Source organism: Zonotrichia leucophrys, chromosome Z (assembly GCF_028769735.1).
Source record: "Zonotrichia leucophrys gambelii isolate GWCS_2022_RI chromosome Z, RI_Zleu_2.0, whole genome shotgun sequence".
Taxonomy (NCBI): domain Eukaryota; kingdom Metazoa; phylum Chordata; class Aves; order Passeriformes; family Passerellidae; genus Zonotrichia; species Zonotrichia leucophrys.
Window position 1 is genome coordinate 72222839 of NC_088200.1, and position 25705 is coordinate 72248543.

At 44.3% G+C, this 25705-nt stretch overlaps 3 protein-coding genes across 5 annotated transcripts in view; 1 reads left to right on the top strand and 2 right to left on the bottom strand.

Annotated features, from left to right (window-relative positions):
* PLPPR1 (phospholipid phosphatase related 1) overlaps positions 1–9216 on the top strand; it is a 120297-nt gene extending 111081 nt beyond the window's left edge. For both annotated transcript variants that reach the window (XM_064735429.1, XM_064735430.1), the window contains exons 6-8: positions 4169–4345; positions 6251–6382; positions 7690–9216. In XM_064735429.1, the coding sequence (XP_064591499.1) occupies positions 4169–4345; positions 6251–6382; positions 7690–7722 (342 nt within the window). In that variant the 3' untranslated portion in view covers positions 7723–9216. The remainder of the gene's footprint in view (positions 1–4168; positions 4346–6250; positions 6383–7689) is intronic.
* Positions 9217–10608: 1392 nt separating this feature from the next.
* On the bottom strand, positions 10609–12168 carry LOC135459714 (large ribosomal subunit protein mL50-like). 2 transcript variants are annotated; one of them, XM_064736004.1, is made up of 2 exons: positions 12034–12168; positions 10609–11276 (listed from the first exon to the last, which is right to left on the bottom strand). In XM_064736004.1, exons 1-2 carry the CDS (start codon positions 12120–12122, stop codon positions 10880–10882), a joined length of 486 nt encoding a protein of 161 aa, XP_064592074.1. In that variant the 5' UTR covers positions 12123–12168; the 3' UTR covers positions 10609–10879. The 2 variants fall into 2 exon arrangements, with proteins under 2 accessions (XP_064592074.1, XP_064592073.1); XM_064736003.1 differs by having other exon boundaries at positions 10609–11279.
* A 2097-nt stretch (positions 12169–14265) lies between these two features.
* Positions 14266–24519, bottom strand: LOC135459405 (fructose-bisphosphate aldolase B). Its single transcript, XM_064735415.1, has 9 exons — positions 24321–24519; positions 17733–17854; positions 17250–17461; positions 16671–16725; positions 16358–16518; positions 16051–16134; positions 15403–15577; positions 15065–15264; positions 14266–14834 (listed from the first exon to the last, which is right to left on the bottom strand). The coding sequence occupies exons 2-9, from the start codon at positions 17842–17844 to the stop codon at positions 14739–14741; spliced, it is 1095 nt and encodes a 364-aa protein (XP_064591485.1). The 5' UTR covers positions 17845–17854; positions 24321–24519; the 3' UTR covers positions 14266–14738.
* Positions 24520–25705: the final 1186 nt, after the last annotated feature.

Here is a 25705-nt window from a genome sequence, read left to right on the forward strand (position 1 = left end):
CAGGACACGGAACTCTTTCTGAGCCATAAGGTCATGAAAGTTTGCTGTTAAAGCATTTCAGCCCACAGTCCAATTTCAGCCCAGCTCTCCGCCTGAAGTCACCTTTTAGAACTAGAAATGTGTTTTCTTGTCTTTTCTTTGTCTGTCAGCTGAGAATAACATGAGCATTGCACAAGAAATTCATTGTTCGTATCCAGCTTTGCTTAATAACTGTGCTCTGCACAGATTTTTGAGAAGTCTCTTGCTGATTCTAATATGCATAATAATATGGCCTACTGAACATAAAACACAGGTTATTTGCTTAGTAATAGTCATGTTTTGCATAAAGCTGGAGAATTGAGCCATGGAGTAAGAAAAATAGAACAGGTACAACATAAGGAGGCTGGAGAATGGTTCTCATTTTATAAAATGTCTTATGAGATCTGGAAGTCTTCTCCCTTCACTGAACCTCAAATATCCTGTGCAGGTGTCTCACTTGTTCATTAGTCTGCTACTGAAAACATTCCCACTGGTGTTGGCTTTGTGGGGTTTTGGTGTTTGTTTTTGGCTTTTTATAATCTGGGGTTTATATTTAATCAACTAGACTTTTCTTTGTCACCTTCTAAAGAAGCTGAGGAAAACCCAAAGCATCACTTCTGTGATCTCTGCAGGTGGAAATTAATCTTGTCTGCCTAAAGTAGGGGAAAGAGAAAAGGACTGGCAGCCCGGGCTTCCATACTTATAAGAAAATAAGAATATCATCTAAAGAAGTTTTATCAGTCTCCCAGGAAGAGATGGCAGTACTGTACCTAGTGCAAGCTGCTATGCACTCACATGAATTTAAGTTCTTTTTCAAATTAAAAAGAAATTGTTAGAAAAAGACAGCACCATTCCTGGCTCCAGCATGAATCCAGCTGGTAGGATGTCAATCCTGGTTTCAGCATCAATCCATCTGCACTGGCCTAGCCCATGAGATGTACAGGGTCCTGGGGGCACTGCCTGGGCTTGGGGGGATGCCTCTTTATGGGCAGGTTTCCTCACCCCAAAGATGTGTTTTCCACTTTCTCTGTTAATTAATCATCATGTGCAGTCCATTCTCCCAGTCTTTCTGGAAGTGGGTGGAGGGCTTCAGGGGTCTTGGGTAGTTTTAATCCCACCCTGTAGTCCATGTCCATTTCCTGTGCTATGTTGTGGTTGTTTGTCACAGAAAAATGCCCTATCTCTGGCCCCTCTTCTCCAGCCAAAACTTGATATTTCTCATGGCCATGTTAATAACAGCAATCCTTGGTTATTCCAAAACAATTCTTGTCTGTTATTTCCAACAGATCTTGGCTGGCTTCATGGCCATCCATTTATCTGTGCTTGAGACATACACATTACCCTCTTATCTTCTGGGAGTCAAGAGCAGAAAAAGATCTCACTTTAGGGCCTTGTTTAGATGACTCCAGGAGAGTGGGAATTTTCCACCATAGCCACAATTTCAGTCAGTAACTTCCTTTGAAGGTTTGCTGAAGAAAAATAGGATAACAGCCACTTGGGTTGTTATTCTGACAAGAAAAATAAGTTGCCAAGGCTGTTCATTAAAAAACAGGTGCTTGTCAGACGCCTGTTAGATCTTGGGAACAGACAGTGTCTCTGAGACTCTCAACATGGGCTTAGTCCAGGTGCAGTTTGTCAAGGCCGAGGCTTAATGAGCATTTCCCAGCTCGTAGTGCAGGCACCACAACCCACCCCATGACCAAAGTCAGCTTCTCTGGGTCTCTGCTCCCAGACATGAGTCCTCCAAGTTTTGGAAATGCTGAATAGCAGAGGACACTACAGCAAATGCCTGCTGGAACTCTGATCAATTCAAGGCCTTGGCACCATGAGCAGCTGCACTGAGCTTTGTTGTCAAAGGCTCTGCTTCTCTTTTACTGCAGGAATCTCTATGGCAAAAGAAAATATTGGCCACAGAAACTTCTAGGACATAGACTTTTGTAATTCTGGTATGAAATTTTGAATTCTCTAAGGAAAATACACTGTCACAAATCTCCTCACTTTCTGCTGAAGGGACAAGACAGATTTCTTCCACTCAGCCTTTCTCATTAAAGACAATGTGCTCTAAATACATGCATATATTTGCATATACATATAAAAATGTATATGTCAATTTTAAACTTGCAGACAAAAAACCCTCCTTATCTATGATTTTGTCTCTCTGAAAAAGATGGGAGAGGAATCACATGGGATAAATGCTGCTATCACACACACTGCATATTGCTGAATACATTGCTTGAGTCTACTGACAAGATCACAGCAAAAAAGCTGAACTGATAAAATTCATAGTTAAATTATGTGTAGTTTATTTTTTAGTATGTTCTGGACATGATTTTATATTAATGTCTTTCGTCCTCTCTGGTTTCAACATTTAGAGTTTTGTAAATAAATTTACTCTATGGATGGCATTATGGGACATTTTCAAAAGCATTTGCTGTATGTAGGAAACCAAATGTAAGTGGCTTTGACTGAGATTTTGGTCTTTTGCACAGAGCTCTGAAACCATGCTCTAAATGTGGGTAAACACTGGGGGAATACTAAAATAATATCTTGGCTTTTGGGCCTGGACACTAAAGATCAAGCTGCAGCGCTTGGGAAGTGAGATCAGAGTGGAGAAGCTCTCCCAGTTATTTCTGATCATAGCGTGTGACTTAGGGATGAGCCGGAGCCCACCTTCTGGAAAACAGTTTGTCTTGTTTCAAACCCACCTCACGAGGGTTTAACAGATTTCCCTCAGCAATCTGTTCGCGTCGTTGATTACCCTCCTCGCTAAAAATGTTCTTTTTACTACAAGTTTACATTTTATTGCCGAGACATGTGAAACTCCAATTACAGATAGTTCCCATCTGTGACAAAGAGAGCCCTCCCATGTGGGCAACCCAAAGATCCAGCTTCATCTCATACCTGTAAGGAGATAAGCACGTGTGGGCTGTTCCCTGCAGCTGTGTTTCACAGCTGGCACAGCAGGACTGCATTCTTACCTTAAAGAGGTGATGGGTTTTCCTTGGAACGCTGCGAACAGCAGCGGTGCTTCGGTGGGGAGCAGGAAAGCAATCGGGCTCCCTATTGCTCGACTGAATTGAGTAGAAGGAGTGCATAGGGTGAAAGGGTGGGTGGTAATTATTCACGCAGTGGCAGTGATTTGATTTTTTTCCCTATTGTTTCCAAAGAACCTTAATGTGAGTTTGGGTGATAGGCGCAGCTTAACCTGCCAGCCGAGGCTGGGGCAAGGCTGCCGCCTAGTGCTCACTGTTATCTGTCAAAAGGTATTGCTGCAGCCAGGTTCAGGTGTGAAAAACAAAGCAAGCAGCAACATCTCAAATTAGCAAAGCTTTGGAAACCACGCAGGCTTACATACTTGTTGTCTGAAAAGGATTTTAATGAATTGCTCTGCCATCAGGCTCAGTTTGCTTCATCTTTGTTATTTTGTGGCTCTGGCACTAATGACAGGCTGCTAACTGTGAGCCACATGTTTTTAACTCTCTGTCAGAATGTACTAAGAAAATTCCCAATAAACTCCCAGAATCATGTGGGGCTCGTTAAAAAATATTTGGAAGCAATGAAACTTCTTGCTCTGGAACTGCATTCTCAAAATCAACTTTGTTTTGAAAGAAATCTCTTTCACACTGTGTGTTTCCTTTCATCCTGCAGGGGAAATGGCTGGAATGGTTTCTCTCAGTGTTCTCTGTTCCTTAAACTTAAAACCATCTAGGAAACTGGAGCAGTTAGTTCATACAGATTCTAGCACTCCATCTTATGCACATTACACTTTCTGCAGGACTATAAGCATGAACTCCTGAGTCCCTTGGCAACATTTAGTTGTGTGCATACAGAGTGCGTGTTTGCCACCATATGAACTGGTGCTTGCACAAAATCAGTGGAGCTGAGCCTGTGCATAACTGCTCAGAAAAGGTCCAGTATGTAAATGCAAGAGGATATTTCACATCATTTAACAGTATTGGGTTTGTACTCCTAAAATTTTTCTCTGAATTACCTGAAACATCTTCCTCCATTTTCCAGTGCCTTTTTCTTTTTTTTTTAATGAAACAGGGGGTTTGTCACATCTTTGCTGATTTAGGATTTGTCCGGGTGGGAAAGAAAGATGCATTTCTGGTGGAACCCCTTTTTATGTTTGGTTTGCCCTTTCCCACAGATGTACATCACAAGCACAATTAAAACAAAGAGTAGCAGGCTAGCCAAGCCCGTGCTGTGTCTGGGAACCCTGTGTGCTGCCTTCCTCACTGGGCTAAATCGAGTGTCTGAGTATCGAAACCACTGTTCGGATGTGATTGCAGGCTTCATCCTGGGGAGTGCTGTAGCCTTGTTTCTGGTAAGTCCATCAGTCCTTCTGTGTTCCCTTTAAATATATCACAGTGGGGAAAAAAAACAACAAAAAAAACCCACCCAAAAATATTGTAATTACTTGTAGCCTGCAAGATCTAATTATAACTCCATCTAATTAAAAGTATTATCAAAGAAAATCCTAATAAGAAATGAGGTTTATACTAATTGGTATGCATTTGGTAGCATTTGTACATTTTATATATTTTAATTATCTGAATTACTCTCAATGTTCTTACTTGATCTGTCCTGGAAAATGCTGCAAAAGGTGGTGTAGATTTCAATATCAAAAGGAGGGTGTGCGTGAGACTCCTTCTTTGTGTTGCAAAACCCCTCTGTGTGCCTTGAATTTGGCAAAAATGTGAGGTACAGGGTGTTTCTGGGGCTCTGAGCTGTGATCCTGGTTCTCCATTTTGTTTTGGCCCATAAAAGAAGTGCAGTAGAAGGGAAGGTCAGGGTAAATTCCCTTGGAGATAAAACTACCTCCCTTTGCAGCTCTTAGAGACAAGCTGAAATTGTTGCCCCCTCACAAATATACTAAAATATATCAAAGGTCTTCCCACAGAATCCAGGAAGAGCATCTCTCCAGACTCTGAGTGTAACCGGCTCTCCTGTGGGCTGTGTGGTTTAAATGTTTTGTTTGGTGAGAGTTCTCTTGCTGAGGATTTACTCATACAGCAAGCAGTCCAGGTCACTCTCACTATTACCAAGAAATGTGCCTGGTCCCATTTAATCAAAATATGCTTCAAAACTATCCACTGCATAGCAACAGACACTTTATCCCTGTAATCAGGAGGGATTAGGTTTCAAAGATCCCTTAAATCTCGATTGTCCTGTCACTGATTTTTTTTTTCTATTCTGTACTTGAAAAAGCATCAACAAACCTTCAAATGTCATTTATTCCCGCGCTCATTTCAGATAAAAAGATGTCTACAGCCTCTGACCTGAATCTCCTTGACTTTAATGTGAATAATTTGTCTGGTTCCTGCTGGGAAGGGCAGTTTAAATCTCACCCATGCAATTTAAGAGGCAGCTGCCCCATTCATCAGGCCAGGACAGTGTCTGTGCTCCCAGCGCCTGTTGGTGGCAGTGACAGCCCGTCCCCAGCTGTATTTTGACCTTGCAGACCTTCTGGCACCCTGCAAGTGTCACAAGCTGAATTTCAGAGTGGTGGAAGGGGTCTCCCCAGAGGGGTGCTGTAAGATCCCTGGCACAGATCCTGCTGGCACAGGACCCACCCAGGTTGCAGCCCGCTTCTTGCTCGGGTCTGTGGCAGTGAAGGGGGACAGCCAGCAAGAAATCACTCCACCAGAAAACATGTCAGCAGCTCCTGTGTACTTTCTTTTTTCCATGTCCTCAAGCTGCCTGCTCCTGTGCATGGTTGCTCTTACTGGCATCACCATCACCATATGGGTGCTGTGAGTCTGGTCATGCATAAGGGAAGGATCTGTGGGATAAACACCACAGCAGTGGTGCTGGAAGCGTGCAGGAATGGTGCTAAATGGTGTCATCCAGATGTGAGGGAGGTAAAACCATCCACAGAGCTGTGGTTTGGAAATTACAAAGTCAGAGTCTGAAGGGAGTATTTGGCCAGTAAAGGACATCATTTGGGTAGTCTGTGGTTCTGGGAGGATAAGGCATAGATGGGGGTCTCTGCTGTGGCCAGTGTGAAATGTAAGAGGGCTGAGAATGGTTCATCACCGAGGCAATCCATCGTGCCCAGCCATGCCAGTGACCACACTGCAGCCCAGGGCTGACACAGATAATGCCTTGAATCCAAACCCAGGTTAAATTCTTTCAGTTGTGCCCCACGTGGGTAATTCATTCCCCCTCCAGGTTTTTCCTAGGGAGGGAACACACTGACCTCACCTTGTTTTTTTCCTGCATTGCACAGGGGATATGTGTTGTCCATAACTTTAAGGGCAGTCATGCAGCTCCTTCTAAACCGAAGCCTGAAGACCCACGAGGAATGCCACTAATGGCTTTTCCCAGGGTGGAAAGTCCTCTGGAGACACTGAGTGCACAGGTACTGTAAATCTCCTATCCAGACCATCACCAAGCATATTTTCTCTTGCATCAGAGTAAAAAAGTAGTTTTTTACCTGACCACACATGCCTCATTTCAAGCCCATTGAACAGAGTGAATCTGCATCACAGCAGAGTTTGTTTTGAGGCATTAATCCCTGAAACTATCAAACACTGTAGATGTTCTGCCCCCATATATGTCCATAGCTAAAGAAGTAGGATTTCACATGCCTCACAAATTTTTGCTTAGAAGAATAGAAAACTGAGAGAAAAGTAAAATAATTCTGCCTATTTACATTCCAGAAAACTTTTTGGGATGTGCGAAGGATTTACTCTTTCCTGAAGATAAACTAGTCTGTCCTCAAAAATATTACAGAGATTAGGTTTCTTGTCCTTATTACTGTACAGTATCTTCTAGAGTAGGAAGACATCATATACCTTTTTCTATCTCTTAATTCATCAGAAGAAAAATTATTAGCATTCTTTCAAGCCTGCAAAAAAATAGCTAGTGGGAATATCAACATTGACAGTGTTTCTGTTGAAACTACTAAATTTAAATGGCTTATGTTGGCATAACTGCATCATATCCAGTCCTTTGAAAACAGACAAGGAAGTGGAAGCTGCCAAAAAATTCTGGGAACAAGGATAAACTGTAGTTGATGAGTTATCTGAAATACACTGGTGTAATTTATTTGGTCTTTAAATTGTACTTCCTTTATTAGATGGGCTGTCATACATGATGTGTGGCAAGACCAATAGTGACTTTTGTTAAACTCTTTGTGAAATAAAAAAGGAATTAAAAAGAGGAATTTAAAGAAAAGGGGAAAAATACAGTCACTAATGTCTGGAAATACTTTGCTTAATTGAAGAGTCAATTTTGATTATGCAAAGGTTTACTGGAAGACTTTCCACTAAATCTGCAGAACTGTGTGCATTATATGTGCTCTTGATGGGGTTATAGTTCAGAAACCAAGTGCTACTTATATATCCACATTGTGTTGTGTAGGGCTGAGCAGGTGAAAATATTCATGACCTGTGAGAAACATTTTGTCCAGTCAGCTGTTTATAGCTACTGGACTGCGAAGTGCAGGTAGGGTCTGAACTTTAACTGTTGGTGTCCACCAGAAATCAACAAGGTAATTTTCTTAAATTATAAATGTTGACCATACATCTACAATGCAGGTTTTGTGAGCGAGGGTTTTTCCCACTGCTTTTTCTTATAACTGAGGGTTCTTCCACACTAGTAGAGTATGTCAGTGCCAGACTGCTGTACACAAACATTCATGTGTTTGCCTTTTCCTCTCTGCAGAACCACTCTGCCTCTATGACTGAAGTAACCTGAGATGGAAGATCAGCAGCCGAAGCTATTTTTTACTACCCTCCAGTAAAACACTCCAAGACACACAGTTACTAAATGTCTAACTGTGATGACCAGTATTATGTTATGTCTAGTTAGAGGCTAATGTTTTGTACTTTTTTTGTATGAGGAAGTGATGTAGCTTGCCCTGATTTTTTGTCAGCTTTAATATTATTATGCCAGACTTTAAAAGCAAAACAGAAAAAGAACAAAAAAAACCCTTTTCTTGTTTAAAGTGTGCACTGAGGAACTACATCTATGGAATTGTTGATGTTGTTATGTGATATTTGTACACAATTTTTTTTCTTCTCAGTTTTGAATTTATATATCTTGGGGGGAAAAAAAATTCACTTTTACCTTTTCTTACCATAAGAAGTGCTGGGTCAGATTCTCATCTGAGTAAACTCAGCATGGATCTGAAGTAATTGCATACATTTAATTCATATTATAATAACAGTGATCGGGAATCTAACCTGAATGATACTATCAACAAGAAACAAAAATCCATCCTTGATTCACTGAGCTACTTAAGTGTTCCCTGGGACTTGAAGGACTTCAGTTCCCAGACTAGAAGCATGTCCTTAAGGACCTCACTGAATCAAAGCCTGATTGTTCTGGTGTGGGTGATTGTGCCAGTTACTGAAGAATGACTAAAACAACATCCTCGGTCTGCAGTATAGACAGACTGAACATCAAAATTTATAGTAGTAGCTGATAGCATGTGAGCTGACTATATCATCTCCCTAGATCCTCATTCCTCCCCGAGGCCCAGCTAAAGCTCCCAGTGAAACCTGGCTTCAGGAATTGACTATGGGGATATACAGCCACCACTGCGGGGCTGAGGCTGCGCTTTAAGTGTTTCATCATTTCATCATAGATTTGTGGGGTAACTAGTGACACTGGTGCAAAGGAAAAGTGGCACCACTCCTTCACCAGGGTGGCATTCCTTGGCATTCAAATTGGCATGGCCAAGAAGCCAGTTTTGCTGCCCAAAATATGTTTCTTTTCCTAAGGGGCTTTGATAAGCCAAGAAAAAAAAAAAGAAAGGAAAGACAAGAAAAGACAGAAAGAAAGAAAGAAATACAGAAAGACAGAAAGAAAGAAGCTGAGTCTGTAGTAGCAGTCTGCATTTTCTTTTTGTAAATTCTGCCATACAGAATTTATATTAAAACTGCTATATTACAATTAAAGACAACTAAGTGTGGGTTGGGGATGGGAAGAACAACAAAAAAAAGCCTGTTTACAATGGTTAGAACTAGGGCAAAGGCTTCCTTAAATGATTTTTCACTGTTTCTAGGATTTTCCTGCATCTCATTCTTCTAGCATGGTGATAACTGCTGTGTGTCTCCTTTAAAGAATGGAGCCTCTGTACTTTTACTGGAATGTTTACCTCACATTTCCATGTTGGTTCTTCTTGGCTTTTTTTTTTGTATATTTTTTCCAAAACAGAAGCAAAAAAAAAATTATTAAAAAAGCAAACGTGAGCCAGTCTTTCATTTCCCTATGACACAAAGAAAACCTGGAATGTCTGTGTCTGGTCATGTGGTGTTTCTTCCTTCTCCTGACTCTACTGATGTCTGCATCTGGCTTAGGAATACAAGGATCAGACTGGGGCCATGCTTTCTGTGCCCATGAGGAGCCTTTGCTGAGTGTTCTGGGTTCCTCACTGCAGCTGTAATCCAAGTTCCAAAGGGAAAAATCTGTTCTGAGTCATTTTATTACGAAATACTCTCCCAAGCTGGCATTTGCACACTTTCTTCTGATCTTCACTACTGGTCTGGCCTAAAACAAAGAAAGATGTATGGGCAGGGCATCTATTTTTTCATTTATAATTCAATTCAACTGAAGTGACAAACTTTTAAAAGCCCAGGGATAAAGTGATTAAGCATCTAGAAGTTTTGCCCTTCCATGGCCCAGGTGCTGTGTGCAAGACTTTGATGTCATTTCAGATTTCTGCTTTTTCAGTTTGTTACAAGCAGTAAAATGCTTTGCATTTCAGACACCCATGTGTGATCCTCTTCCCTTGTACTTCCTGTGCTGATGGAAGCACGGGGTCTGCGCCTCCAAGGGACTGGAAACGTCTGAGATCAGGGAAATGGCAGTTTGACTCAACTCAGACACAGCAAAACACGAGGCAAGCTGCTGTGAGCTCCTTCCTTGCCTGTCCCAGTTCCCAGTCGTATTTCACTCTGTTCTGATCATATTACATGAGCTATCAAAGTCACATCCTGGGAGAGACACAGAAAGGGGAATGAGCACAAAGTGCAGCTACAACTGGAAGTGTTTTGTCAGACAGTGCTAAAGATTAAACAAGGAAGTGCAGCTATCTGTGGTTTTGATGGAAGGAGGTAATTTCATGAAAAAGTAACTTCCAATTCACTGTTCCCAAACAGCCTCTGAAGCCAACAAGATGACAGAGTTAGCCATTTGTCACACTGTGCTTTCCCAGAAGCTGCAGGGGAGGGATTTGTGAGCATTCAGCCTTCCATGGTGATCAGTGAAACATCCCCAGGGCACTCACCCCAGCTCACCCCGTAGTGGAACACGTAGCTGCACACTTACACTATTCTGTAATTCTCCAAGAGTCAAAAGGAGAAAAGAAAGCATTTCTTAAATTTCTTCAGAGCTTCTGAAAAGAAAGCAGCACTTGAGAAGTTTGCTCAGTTAAGAAACTGAGCGCTGTAACACACAAAAGCAGCAGTGCCTGAGTGTGCTTCGTGCACCTGCACACTGAAAAGAAACAAGGGAGCAAGGGTTCAAGGCTTGGAGTGGTATAACCAGGACATTTCTGGACCACTCCCAGAAAAATCACACAGACTCTCAAACTCATTGTAAACAACTTGTTTTATAGAAAACACTCATAAAATACTATGCATTTCTCGGACTGTTTATTTTCTTATCATCCTGACTACATATGATTAAAAGCAGATCTGCATCACCTCTTAGATGCGAAGAAAATCTAAAACCCGAAAAAACTTAAAAAACAAGGCCCTTAACAGACATTGGAGAATTCAGCAAGATGCCTCGACAGCAGCTTATTTTATAGTGCTGTTGGAGACTTCACCATTACTGAGTGATTTCAGTGAACTGAAATTCACAGCTCTCACCCCGGCCAGGCACAGGGATGCTACGTGGGGGGGACTCACTGCTGCCAGACGATTTTCAGGTTCGGGGGCAGCTCTGCGGCTGCGAGTTCATCCATCTTGCTGCCGCCGCTCACGGGGCTGCGGTAGAAGCCCAGCACGTCCCCGGCGCGGCGCATGCGGTGCAGCTGCGAGTTGGGGACGGCGAGTCCCAGCTCCGCCGCCAGCCCGGCCAGCAGGCGGTGCTTCAGCCGCTTCTCCTGCAGCGGAGCTTGCTGCCAGTCCTGGGGAACAGAGGGCCCGAACACCTCCCGGACGTGGGACTCCAGGCAGCTCTGCAGGTCCTCGGGCGGGACGAAGCTCCGGCGGCGGGGCGGGGGCTGCATCAGGCTGGGCTCGCTCCTCTCCTCCTGCTCAGGAACCGCTCCGGCTGCTTCCACGGCTCTTTCCTCCTTCCTGCTGGCACCAGAACACATTTTCAGCCTCAGGCTACTCAAGACATAGTCAGAGCATTTTTGTATTCACGGTGTTTTAAACCACTCAATCCAGACACTCCACACATCCCATGGACTCATCAGGTCTGTGGGACAGAAGTGCACAGGCCTTCCCCGAGTGCTGCTCCCCACACAGGCTGCCTCCGCAGAGCAACCACCCACCCATCTTCTATCACGGGTCTGAGTGAAAACAGTATTTTAACAAGATTAGTTACTTCTTTTCTGTTACAGCTCCGTTTTCTAATTTGCTGTGAATAACAAGCATATCAGAAAATAACCACTACTACAGAAAAAAAATCAGTGCCCATACGTAAAAAAAATCATTACTAGTTTTTAAGTAAAAAGATTTTGCCTTCTCATATGCCCCAATCTAGTCAATAACCTATAGGTGGTTCCACGCAAAATGTTACAGAGAAGACGGTTTTCATTCCCGCTAAATCCCTCTCTTCCCACTCCTAACAAAAGCAGTAACAGTTCTAAAGGCTCCAGCCCTGCACCACTGCACCCTCACCAGCAGTGCACATCGGTGGGCGCTGCTTGCCCAGAAAACCTGTGGAGTCTCCTTCCCTAGGGACATTCCAAAGCCATAGACAAACCCTGCGGGCTTTGCTCAGGCGGTGCCGGGCTAAACGACCTCCAGAGAGCCACGGCCCGGTGCAAGCCCAGCATGCGGACAAGGCCAGAAGCCACCCCCAGAGCCACCCTGTGCCCTGTTGTACCTGCGGCCGCCCCACAGCGCCCTGAGCCCCGCGGGGCCGAGTCCCGACCTCTGCCGCACCGCCACCCGCAGCGCCCGCACAGCCGCCATGCTGCGGCCGCGCCGGGCGCCTTCCGCGACCGCAGAGAGTGACGCGTTTCTCCCGCGTCCCGCACAGCCTCATGGGAAATGTAGTCCATCCCCTCCAGCCAACCCCCTTGCTGGGAAACGGAATGTGTGGAAATTTAGGAAAAGGCTTTCTTTGGTGTTTGGTCTTTGTGCGCTTTCAGGCTTAATCGGCAGGAAGGGAGATTTTGGCCCGGTAACAAAAACCAGCCAACAAGCTGGAAGTGATGGCCAGGCCTTGGAAAGGCAGGTGACTTCTTGGTTGAGTTGCCGTCTCGAGGTGTAGGGCCTGATAGGCTTCAGTGACCTCAGACACAGGGCAGGTCAGCAAGGCTTGGGAACAAGGATACACCACTGATGGTGGACACAAAGAATGCAGAATTTATGGGCACAAGGACATTTGGCAGAACCCCTGAGGAAAGGAACAAGCTGATAAAGCCAATGCAGCAACTCTGCTGAATCAGCTCCTGCAGGGTAAAAGGCCATTCCTGCAGAGGCAGACCATGGCCATCAACTCACAGCCACCAATTTAAGAAAACACTGACTGAAAAGAAAGACTGAGCATGCAGCCTAATTAGCGTGGGCAGCTAGAGGCTCATTAACTGACAGAAGACAGAATACTAATTATTATGAAAACTAGATAACATGTAGTCAATGAATATTAATTCCTTTTACTGTGTACATACATAGGGGAGAATTTTGGTCATCGTGGTGCTGATGGTGGCTTATGAAAAAGAGTGAGAGAGTTTCTACGCAGACAGATAGTGACAGGATAAGGGGAGACAGTTTTAAATTAAAAAAGGGAAAAGTAGATATTTGGAATAAATTTTTTACTGTGAAGGCAGTGAGGCCTTCATACATATTGCCCAGAGAAGCTGGGAATGGCCCATCCCTGGAAATGCTCAAGACCAGGTTTGGACAGGGCTTCGAGCAACCTGGTCTAGTGGATGCTGTCCCTGCCCATGGCAGAGAGGTTGGAACTGGATGGGTTGAAAAATATGATTTTTCAGGTCATTTTAAATGCAAATGATTCTGAGGTTGATCTTCGATCAGAGTATCAGTAGGATGCTGTTCATCAGGAGCAGAGGTTTCTGGGGACTCAGGTATGTGGAGTTCCCAGAAACTCAGGTCTGGGAACCTGAGGAGGGTTCCCAGGACCACAGCTGGAGCAGGAAAGAGGTGTTATTCCTGGCACTAGGATGAGCCTCTAGAGTGTTTTGGCAAATCACTGGCTCTGTGTTCATTGTCAGGAGAGACTAAACGCAAGCCTTAATTATGCAGTGACTGGATCCACATGAAGGATTTTGGCTGTTTATTTATTGCCTGTGTGACACACTGGTTGCTAACTCAGAGGCCATGAGGAGGTGGTTACAGGGCGGTGATTTTTCCTGTTTTCCCTGTATTTGTTGGCAGGAACAGTGAGTACCAGTGGCCAGGAGGAGCAGCTAGCAGAGAGAGGTGACCCTGAAAAGACATGGAGTCCTCTGGGTCGCCTGACCCTGGCTGTTTAGGGGGCTGCTCCAAGGCCTCATGAGTTGATTGGTGTAGCACATAGCCAGGCAAATACTCTTACATAACCTTAGGCCTGCTGGTTTTGCCATTTATGCCTTTTTTCTCATGACCATCTGACTGTGCTTTTGCTAACAAAGCTGACACCTTTAGCAGGAGCACAGCAATGTGCCAAAGGTCAAACCCTGTGTCTGCAACATCAGCCTCGTTACTCAAGCTACACAACAGGTAGGCCAAGATGCCCTCATGCGTGCTTTGTGTTAATCATTGTGGAAAACACCACAGTAAAGGTGATTTGTAAGGACAGACTTGCACAGCCCTGACTCAATGTGTGGAACCCTAACAGTGCTCAGCAGTCTCATCTCACCAGCGATGGCTCTCCAGACACACGAGATGCTTCTGAAGGTAGTGTTGTTTATCTGTGGCCTGATTCCCCAGCACTGCTTGCTGTGTACATCTCCCAAGTGTTTTTAGTGTGTGCCAGACTTCTGTGGGCAGGATTAACCTCTCCAGCTGTGCCACTGTTGGGTTATTTCCCTTTGATGTCCTGAGAGTTTGCCAACCTCACCAGCTGCAACACTTTGTGACTCAGTCTTTGCAAGGACCACAAAAAAACACAGATGTGTTAAAGATATTATAAAGTTTACACAAAGCAAAAAGAATTGTCAGGTAGAGATTAGTTTTCAATTACTGTTTTATTGACATGATTGAATAGACAGTCAGGTTTTGTAATTCAGGATTGTGGCTGCTAAATGTGGTAATGGGCAAGGGTAGGTATTTGAATTGCTAGAGAACTACTGAATCTGCCTGCTGTTCCAGGGGCTGAGTTTCAGACTGAGGGGAGGGTGGGTTCATGATTCATTGGCAGCTGTTGTTTGTTGTTTGGAAAAAATTCCCTTTCCTTAGAATGTGCAAATGAAAAAAGAATATCCCCTTGGTAAATTGTGGGAGTGAAGGGTGGAGAGGAAGCTAAGCCATTCTATCTCCAGTTTGGTGTAGGGTAAGGGAAATTAGATTTCTATGTTTTTCTTTCATTTCTGAACATCTTCCACTGTGTGAGAAGGGACAGGAGGAAGGAAGGTTCCTGCTGTTTCAGTAGGTGTAGCTGGCAGTGAACAGTGACTGCATGGCAGCTGCGTCGTTCTTCCCAGACTGGACATACTGCCCCCTGCAAGCCAAACTGTTAATCTGAAAAAGAAGAAGAAAAAAAATGAGGAGGAAACAATCAGCATGGAGCAAGGGAAGGCAGATGTGTGAAGAACAACCAGCAGGAGTAAGCAAGGCACAAATAACAGAGCAGTGCCCCTGCTGAACATGAAGTGCCAGGAGGGGTGGGATCAAGAGCAGCCCTAGGAAGGTGACAACATGTGTCCCTTCATGGTGACAGCTCTCCTCTCTGCTCAGGGGAAGCCCTGTACCTGTGCCCGCTTGCGGAAGGCCTCTTGAGCAGCCTTCTTGTTCTCGTTTTTGCCCAACCATGCAGCCAGGGCAGAGGCTTGCAGGGCTCTCCCGTAGGAAAAGGTCAGTTTCCAAGGCTTAGGCAGAGGGCACTGATTCATGGCATTCAGGTTGAGAGAAGCCTCCTCTTCACTCTGACCTCCAGACAGGAAGCAGATTCCTGCAAGAAAGAGGTTCAAAGGCTTAGAAATAGTGTTCCAGTCACCTCAATCCCTGGTCTTTACTTGCCAGAGGAGCAGGTGTGTCAGAGGTAGGAGAGAGAGTGAGAATGCAGAGGTAGGAATGAATGAGGAATCACCAGGAACAGCAGCAGGAACAGTGCGAAGGAGAGTAGTGACAGTTGCTATGGCTACATCCTGAGGGGTGTACTTCTTGGAGCAGGAATGCCCAGCCGTCACCATGTTGGGTTTCAGCAGTGTCCCCTCCAGGTACACGTGATGATCATTCAAAGCCTTGTAGACAGCAGCCAGAACCTGAAAACAGGAGGATTGCATTCAGACCTCTGCTCAGATCTTCACCTCAGGCTGCTGTGGAAAGACAGCTTATTCTTTGGTGCTGTAGCAAGATTGAATTGAATTTTGCTTTCTCATGAAATTTATTTCTGGGGTTGCCGTTGTGGACACCTCACTGCTTTTGAGATGACCATGATACAACTTTTCATATTTAAGGGATTTGTCCTTGCTGAAATTGAGGTAATTGGGTTTGGTCCTGATACATCTTTTTGAGATTGAGAATGCTTATTGTCATTGAAGTGAAAATCCAAAAGCATGGAAAACACTCTTGGATTTCCCATTTGTTTGTTATGTGCCTAGGAGCGGCTCATTTTTGTGATGCAGTTATGAAGGACATTTTTGGTCAAATCTCTTTGAGATCTGTGAGTACAAACTGCGCAAAGTTTAGCTGCAGGTTTGTGAGAGAGAGCACAGAGGGAGGAATCTCTTCTTACCTTCTCTGTGACATACTGACAGCGCTGGAGATCATGGTCTCCATCAGGCAGGATTTCTGGCTCCACGATGGGTACCAAGCCATGCTGGGAAAAGAAAGACAGGGAATTCTTTAGGGCTGTGGAAGTAAAACTCTTCTTGTTGTTTGTCCTGACTTCGGTGCTATTCCTTCCTGCTGTGCTAGCTTTCCTCCTTGTCTTTCCCAAAACCCTCACAGGGATTCTCCTTTTGAGCTCCCTGGTGTATTGTCACAGGGAACAGGGAGAAGGGCCAGCAGCATCTCAGGAAAGGTTGCGGGAGGGGAGGTACCTGCTGGCAGATGCTGGCATAGCGTGCCAAGGTGTTGGCATTCTCCTGGATGGCGAGTTGAGAGGGTGTTGTGCTGGTGATCTTCAGCACTGCACGCCACTTGGCAAAGTCAGCACCATCTTTCTTGTACTGGGCACAGCGCTCAGCCAGCCCGTCCAGCCCTGCAGAGGGAGAGTGATGATTCAGTGAGAGCTGCTCTTCAGCACAGAGCTCTGGAGAGTACTGTGACTCCAGCCAAGGCCGTGTCTCAGGTGAGTCACCCTGTGGCTTTGCTGCCACGGCCATAGCTTAGGCTCCTTAGATCTCTCCTTACCTTGGATGGTGGTTTCTCCATTTGTTCCTGCTAGAGGTGCTGTGCCTTTATCTAGCTGTGGAGGTCAGAAAAACAGGAAGGGTTAGGAGAGATGAGAATTGGTTTAATTCTTACCCATGTCTAGTCTGCCTTTGAAGGAGGACTGTTACTAATGTGTGGACCTTAACGTGCTCAGGGTGCAAAGGAAGGAAATGTTGGAGCAAAGGGGAAGAAAAAGGAATGAACTGGGTAAGAGGAGGGTCAATGTGTATATAGATGTCTGCAGGGAATGGCTCAACAACTCTGTGAGATGTGGAAAGAATTAGGTTTAGGTTACTGCATGGAGACACTTATTTGCAGTGAATGGGGAGTAGATGGCAGTTGATGTTTGGAAAGTTCCAGCATCTAGTGCAAATGTGCCTCTAGTTAGTTGCACAAAAGCAATGCAGAGAATTTTTAAACCAAGGACAGAAATGGGGGGAGGGAGAGGAGAGGGGAGGGGGAGCAGTGTTATTTAGGATACAGTGCAGCCCCAAATATAATTTTCTCTGGAGATGGGATTTGGATTATGCTGCCAGCCTGGCACATACAGATACTCACCTTAATTCCCACCACAATGCCTTTTTCCTTGATAAGTGCTGGGAATGGCTTCCCACTGCTGTCTTTCTGATAGAGGGTCTCATGGAAAAGGATCACTCCCCCAATGCTCTGGTTGATGGAAGTGTCTGAAGAGAAGAGGACCTCTCTAAAAGCTCGGCGGTTCTCCTCTGTGTTCTCCACATTGATCCGCTGCAGCCTGTTCCCCATGGTGCCTGGTGAGGTGGGCAAAGAGGTTCTAGGCTTGGCTGGCCTCCTGGTCCCAATAAGTAGTAATGAACTGGGGCTTCAGTTCAGAACTTCCCTTCTCAACCCACACTTTGTAAGCTTTTGTTGTTATAGGTGCAGCCCTGCCTGGTTGAATTGTTCTGGTCAGACAAGTTTCACAGTGTTTTTCATCTACTCCACTGATTTCAAATAGGAAGCAAAACTAAAAGGAAAAAAACCATCTTGCATACTGCTAACTGATTGGTGTCCAGAACTTACCCACTGATTCATCTGCAGCTAGGATCCCCTTTCCTGAAGCCACAATTCGCTGAGCAATGTCTGCAAGAGCTTTTTTTTGCTCTGGAGACAGCGCTGGGAACTGGTGGGTCATCTTGACTTATCTGTGGGAGAGAATTACTGTTACAAGTAATTGCAAGTAATTCTGGGGGAGACTGTGAACCAGTGACACCACTCAGGTGTTTCCTCTGCAGGGCTCTTGGTGCTTGTCTGGTCCATGTTATCATAGACAACATGACCAGAAATCCATTCCAGTTCTTCTAGGCTTAGTGTGTCTGGAAAAACCCTAAAGAAATGCAGGAGACACATCCTGCCACGTCATTCTAGAACCAGAGTGGGAAAGACTGCATTTTACCTGGATTTGCTCAGAAAATAAAGGAAGGTCAGTCTGTCATAAAAACATGCACTAAGTGACAAGTAAGCAAATTGCTGACTCTGCATACTTTTTGGTTCCTGTCAGTAGAATGCCAGTTATTCCATTGCTTACCTTTCCACATTTCCTAACACTGCTCCTCTTCTATTTCCTGCCTCTGTTGGCAGTATTTCCTGCTGTGTCTGGGTGATGTTCCATCCCTAACCTTTTGCCTGGGTTTGTAATTCTCCTCCCTATGGCTGCTTTCAGAACTGCAGTGCCTTGCTTCCTCTGCAAAAGATTTGGGGCCTTAGGAGAATTCACCCCTCAGTTCTATCGTTTTAGCTGTGGTAGAGGATTACCAGCTGCAACTGCCCAGCACCTGAAATCTGGGTTCTGTCTTGATATGACAAAATTCTTGGTCTTATTAAAGTTAAATTACAGTTTCTTTGATCATCTCATTAGTCAAAGTTACTTTTCTGAGTGTGTAGGCCTGTAAGTCTGAAACAGAAAAACTCCCTTCAGTTTGTCATATGTGATAGCTAAAGCAACCTCTGTTTTTATTAATGGGTGATAAATCCAGAAGACACTTGATTAAAAACAACATGAAAGATCTCAAATATCACATTTTCCTTCAAAAGAGCAGGCCTCTGGACAGTGTTTGCATTTTCTATTCCCAAACTCTGCCTGAGAGAGGAGTGAGAACATGCTATTTCCCATTTCATCAGAGATTGCCAGAAAATATTTTTCCCTATATAGGCATGTAGGCAGCCAAGTCCAACTTCTTATTTCCCTGGACACACATGCTGTGTTGCCAGGGAATCCTTGTCTTATCCTTCCTGCTGAAGGGCACTATGAGGAGAAACAATGGAGAGTCTGTCTGCTACTCATGATAGGGTACAGAGTTCTGAATTGCATGTCAAATGGTGCCAAAATTTTCTGGCAACAATGCCATCAGAGTATGGTAACAGCTGTAAATTCATGTCCCTGATTTATAGCTGAAGGTACTTTGGTACTGGTAATGTTATCCTGCAAGATTCAAGTGGCATTGTCTGCCAGCACAGACCAGTCAGATGCAAGTCTGCTTTGCCTCTTTGCCAGCTGAGCCTGGAAATTTTCACGTGCAGCTTAGCACAGAGTGAGTCATTTTAGGTTTAGAGGGAAGATGAAGGAGTGCAGGATCAAGACTTAGTCAAATTAGAGAGAGCTCCCTGCTTTTCAAAGGGCTGAAATGCCTTCTTGTTGTGGTCCTGGTGAAACAGGCTTAGCTGAGCTCCTCTCTCTGTCTGTCAGCCTATGGCCAGAGCTCTGGGAACCATCCCTCTACTGTGGTGGTCACAGCTCCATCACTCCCAGCTCTTGGCCTTTTCAGCTCACCCAGAAGAATTTGAAAATCTATGGTTTATGCTGCACAATATGCTGCATAAGCTACTTCAATTCACCTACAACTCTCCTTATCCCTCACCTGCTTTCTGTGTTGGATTTGTCTTTAAAGAGGAAACTGGCTTGTTATTGTGATTACTGTAATAATAGTTTGGTGATGAGCACCTCAGTTACAACCACACCACTGTTAAATAAGTCATTATGCAAAATTATAAGGAATCACTCCAGTAGTTTAGAGCCTCTGTGGAGGAGACTGGGAAATTGTGCTCTGGCAAAAATATGATCTTGTCCAAGGTCAGAGCTGATGAACTGCTAAATCAGGGATGGGATTTTAGAGTTGTAGTTTGGAGCTGGGCTACAGCACCAGGAGGTGTATCCAGGTAACATTGAATTCAGCTGGCTGGACTGCAGGATCACCAGTTGCTCCAGTCGTGTTATGATGGGTACACTTTCTTTCCAGCAATGCAATAAACAATGAGAACAATGTCTGCTCTATCTTACTTGTTCCCAGTGTTTGCCTAAAGATAACAAGGAGACACTTATCACTCAAAACCAGCCTGCAAGGCAAATTTTCAAAATACGGAAAGATGAGTTTTCAGTGAATAATGCTGTTCCAAGTGAAAACTCTGAGAGACTGAAATAACAAAGTGTGGTTTCAGAATGATGAATTGGAAGACAGCAAATTAGTTCCAATTTCTATGCAAGTATCATGCTGAGTGTGAAGGAGCAGGTGGAGATTTGCCCAAAGTGTCCCCAAAATTATCTTCAGGGCCATGGTAAGCGGTTCCCAGCTACTCTGCTGAACTATAAGGATGAATAAAAGGCTAGTGTTTCTAGCTGAAACGGTGAAGAAATGAGGGCAAAAGAACAATTGTAAACCTTATAATAGCTCAAAGGTGCAGAATGTTCTAGTACCCTTGATTTAGGATTTTATTTTTCTGTGATTCTTTCATGAGAAGAATAATTTCTGAGAATCTTCATGTCTGCATTCAGAAAGGATGTCTTGCTGCAAAGTCCTGCTCTGAGCAGGGGAACAGGCAGAAGGGGAGTGGAGAAGCCTTACACTCCAGTAACATTTCATGAAGCCAAACCAAGCCTTTACTGGTAAAGAGTAAGCTCCCAGCACATCCATTAAAGCATTAATTTTGCCATCCTTATATCCCGTCAAAGAGCTGGATTTGTCACTGCACAAGTCCTGAGAAAAAAACAGTTTTGCCCAGGCTGCCAGAGCTGCAAAGCTCAGTTTAGTCTCCCAAGAACAAAACCTATTTGTCTTTATCTGATTTATCTGTTTAAATTGACAACTTTTCCGGAAGAAAAAGGTTCTTGTGAATTGTGATCTCAGTAACAGTACCTGGGAGTTCTCTCACCACTAAGGTGTTTCAAGCAGCTTTATTTTTATTTACCCATTTTAGACTGTGGGCTAAGTGTCATAAGCTCAAGTGATTTCACATCTTTTGAAAAACATATATTTTACATTACATGAATGCAACACAGACTCTTTGTAGTATCTGCTTAATTTTTTTTTTTTTAAGTAGAATTATAAAAGAACCTCAAAAGAATAAAACTGCTCAACCCTGCCAGTTTTGTAGCTACTTGAAGTGCTTATCAGGCTTCAATAGCTCCTTAAGCAAACAAATTTATTGTTCAGCCCCCATCCTCTGGCCAGCAGGAGGTGGGGGTGTGGGAGCAGGGGACAGCACAGTTATAAAAGTAAATATTGTAATGCTGAAATCTTGGGTTTCTCTCAGCTACCATAAGAAAGAAGGCCTGAGGGGAAATGCGTGATGGCAGCCCAAGCACTTGATCCTATTAATATTAATAGTGAGAACCAAAGAGCAGAGTGAAGATGAATAGCAGAAGGAACAATGTTACATTTTGCTTCCAATAATCTTAGAAACTTCAATAAATCGTTGGCATTTTTTCTTTTCAAGAACCTCCTTTGACTGGTATCTTCTAATCTTACATAAAATGTCACCTGAGTCCCAGTTTGCAGATGCGAAAAGACTGGGTCAGAATCTCTGAAGTTTTTCTCTTGGGTCTCTGCATTGCCTTCTTTTATAAAACTAGTTCCAAAAGTGCAGGTCCAAAGTTTTAGACTACGGCTTGTATCCCACACATGTAGCTTTTTCCTATTCAATTACTAGTAAACAGATCCCTTCAGCATCATCTCTGACAGTCAGCAATACAAACTCTGCACACAAGAAAATTGCTTTCAAAGAACAGGGTTTGAAGAAGAAGCAGCTGAATATATAAACAGATAAATACAGTTGGTAGGGACAATGAAAAGTATTCAATAATTTAACCTATCACATGTAGGCACAGTGTTGGCCTGACTGAATGTACTTCTCTTTTACAGTTGTATGCTTAGAGGAGACAGACACACAATGACTTAGGGACCTTACATTTTCACTGCAGTGAATATCTGTGGTTACTGACCTCACTTCTCTGTGAGAAGCTCCATTAAATAAGTCTGGTTCCTTAGGCGTGAGGAAAACTGGGGGGTGTGAATGCCTGGGCAAGCTCGGGCACATCCTGCTGACAGAGCACATTCTTATCTAGGTAGCAGAAGACACACAGCTGGCAGGACTACTTGATAGGTCTAATTGATGGGCAGCCACCCAGAGGAGCCTGGCCATGGGGGTGGGAAGAGGCCAAAAGGAGCACAGAGACAAATGCCCAGACATTGCCTGGGGTGCAGAGTCCTGGCAGCCATTCCCCCAGGACTAGTGGGATGAGAGAACAGCTCTTTGGAGATGGTCTAAGGCCCTGTCAGCAGCGAGCTGAACAGGGCCAGCAGCACAGGCCCAAGCATCCTGTGTGAGCAGGGGTCTGGCCTGGAGAGCCAGGGGAGGAGACAGGTTATCCCCCTTTGCTCAGCACTCCATAGTTAACACCTGAGTACTGCATCAAGTGTTGGGCCCCCGCAGAACAGGATAAACACTGACAGACTGAAGTTAGTTCAGCAGATGCCACTGAGAAGGTCAGTGGCTGTGGCACTTGCTCTGTGAGGAGAAGTCAGCAGAGTGGGATCTAGTTCAGCCTCAAGCAGCGATGGCTCCAGGGGCACCTCTCAGCAGTGCTCAGTACCTACAGAGTGTGATTGAAGAGGCAGAGCTGGGCTTTTCAAAGCAGCTGTGATGGGACAGGGAGAGACAACAGGCACAAACTGTAACTAAAAAGATTGAGACTGTATGTGAAGATTTTTTTTTTCACTGTTAGGACAGCCAAGCAATATAACAGATTGACAAAAAAGGCTGCATCCATCCTTGCAGGTTGCCAAGACCCACCGGAATAAAGACCTGAGCACCTTGGTCTGACCTCATGTCTAACCCTGCTTTGGGCAAGGAGTGCTTGGACTACAGACTTCCTGTGTCCCTTTCAGCCTGAATTACCCGGTGACTCTTTGTGAGTACCTATTTTGAGGAGTCAAGGTGGAAGTTGTGCCTCTTCATATCTGTGAAGGAGCTCTCAGGAAAGAACAGAATGTTTTTTTCATCATCTTTGCACTGAGATAAAGGTTTTGGGTTAGCAAAATGTTTCATTTCTGGATTCTGAGAAGTCTCAAGGGTATGGGAAAAAAAGATATTCAGACTTCTGTCACCTAGAAAAAGAGGCAGATGATTTTGACTGACATGCTAATGTCACCATCTCCATCAGTCCTTTGGGGTAAATTGCTTGGTTGTTTTTTGCTCTCTGAGTTTTTTTTTACCATCCTCATGGTCTGTCTAGAGACCTTGATTCAACCTGCTGTTGCAGGAGGAACTGCAGATCTGAAGTTCCCTGTGCTGATTCCTGTGTTAGCCTCAGATCTATACTCAAGCCCTGAACAAATGTATCCCTATTTCATTTCCCTAGCAACTATGAAAGGAGGTTATGTTCAAAGACCTGTCCTCTGCCGTCAGTGCAGAGCACTCAGAATGGCTAGATTTGGCTAAGGAGGCAAGAAGATTGTTGCTTGGAAGCAACAATCTTCTTGCCACCTTATTATTTTAATTATAAAATTATTAGGGAGAAGCTACTTCTCTTTCAGGGCTGGACTTTTCTCAGAAAAGGTAAAAAATTGCTTTTAGACTTGCATGAGAATTCAAGTCTTGTATTGCCAGCAGGGGAGGCTGTGGGAAGTAGTGGTGAGAGTCTCAGGCGGACTAAATAGTTTTGGGTAAGCACATGGGACAGTTGAATAAGTGATAGAAGATCACAGATTCAGTGAGGATTTGAGTTTGTCAAGCAGTTTCCTGAAGCTGGCTGTTCACAGCTTGAAAGGTTACAGCATACAGATGCAAGAACAGACTTTGTTTTCCTGCACTGCATCTTATACCTCCTTGCCAAATAAACTTATCAGAAGAGGCTGCACAACAAACACACATAATTGCACTTCTGTCAGCACTGATGTCGGTCAGGACCAGCTGCCTTCTCCAGTCATTCTCTGTTCTCCTTGCAAAACAGAAATTCATGTACACCACAAGCAAAAACAAACACCAAAAAAAAGCAACAGAAAGCAATGCAGGTATGTTATTGCTCTACAAAGCAACAGAAAGCAATGTGGGTGTGTTATTGCTCTAGTCCCCTTAGGCAGAGGATTCACTCACTCACTCCAGGAGTTCTGAGTGACTAAGCTAAGTTAGAAAGCCAATGTTAGCAGCAGAAGGATCACTTTAGAAAACCACTGCAGAATGCTGAGTGCTTATTTCTCACAAGCTGTTCCTGAAACAAAAAAAAATTAAAACAAAACCAAGAACAACTTCCAAGCCCACTGTAGATAAACATACCAGGACTTAGCTGCTGATATACGTACCAGCTTTACAGTCTAGAAATTAAATTATTATACTTACTTGTTTGTGGGCAGTGTCTCTGCTGCTACAAGCTTCTGGTGAGGTGTTTGCAGGCAAAGAGACCCAGTCCTTCTAATCACTAACTTTTATAAAATTCTTGGTGGGGCTTTTTTTTTTTTCTCCCCTCCACTCCTTCGTTGTCCCTCCTCCCCCACAAGCTGTTGGGGGACGTGTCACTGCTCAAGGCCGGTCACTGGCTATCAGACCACCACCACACACCTCCAATGGGACCTGGTCGTGCTCCTGCCGTTCCTCCCCTTTCCCCTCCCCTGTATATATAAAGCCATTCATGCAGTAAAACTGAGATGCTTTACAGTTATTTCAAATTATTCCTCCTCTTTCTAAAACAGACCAAAAAGAACTACAAGAGAAACCATGGAAATTTCTTACAGGTATCTTGGGCACAGCTTTATCATTTAGGGTTAGATCTTCTGAAAGCTTATACTTAGGAAACTGCAGGAAGAAAGAGCAGAAAACAAAATGCAGAAACAATTCAACAGATCCCTAACTGGCATGAGCTGGTGTCATTTTAGTGGCTTCCTAAGTGTTAACATTGCTTTTCCTTACTGGAAAGTCTTGCATGGAACCATATGTTCTTTTTCCAGGTGGTATATGGAAAGGCAAAATGTGATGCTACAGTATCAGGTTTAATGATAAAGTTTAATGCAACTTCTGATTTTCTCTAACACAGTGTACTTGTGAAATTAATAATTGTCAGACTGCATATGCCGACATTGAGGTTCACAGCTGCAAGCCACATTTTCCCCCCTAATCCCACTGAGATGCCCACCCATATTGCGGTGATGTGAAAACTTCTCTGTTGCTTAGCAGATTTTTTTAGTGAAAAATACTGATGATGTATAAATGGTGTATCAGCATTGCAGTTTATATGAATCCACATTACAATCATTCACCAACTCAAGGCCTATAGGTTTGATTATTTGCTTTAATTTTTTTCTCCCCATCCTGCAGACCAGTACTCCTGGAGGGAAGTATAGCACAAGGACTGCTGGACAAGCGTCATACCCTCAGGAACATCACCCTCTGCAGCCTTGGACATTGGCACATTTTTAGCAGAGAGACCCAGTGTTTGCCTGCAGAATGACGTAGTTTCTCCATTTGTTTGGCTGCTGCAGTGACCCTTTGGCCTTCACAAGGTGAGACCCTGATTTCTCTCTCCACAACCCTGTCTTCCTCCTTGCGCCTCTCTTGTGCAGCTGCTTGCCGCGGTCAGTGCTTGTAGGAAACCTGAGGAGCCTGCCAGTCAGCAGAGAAACCTCTGAAGGAGCTGACAGTGCAGTCCAGTCAAAGGCCTCGTGCTTCTCTTCCTCTGTTTTCCTCCATGCTGCCCTTCCTGATCTGTGTTTTTTTGCTGAAGGAAGCTG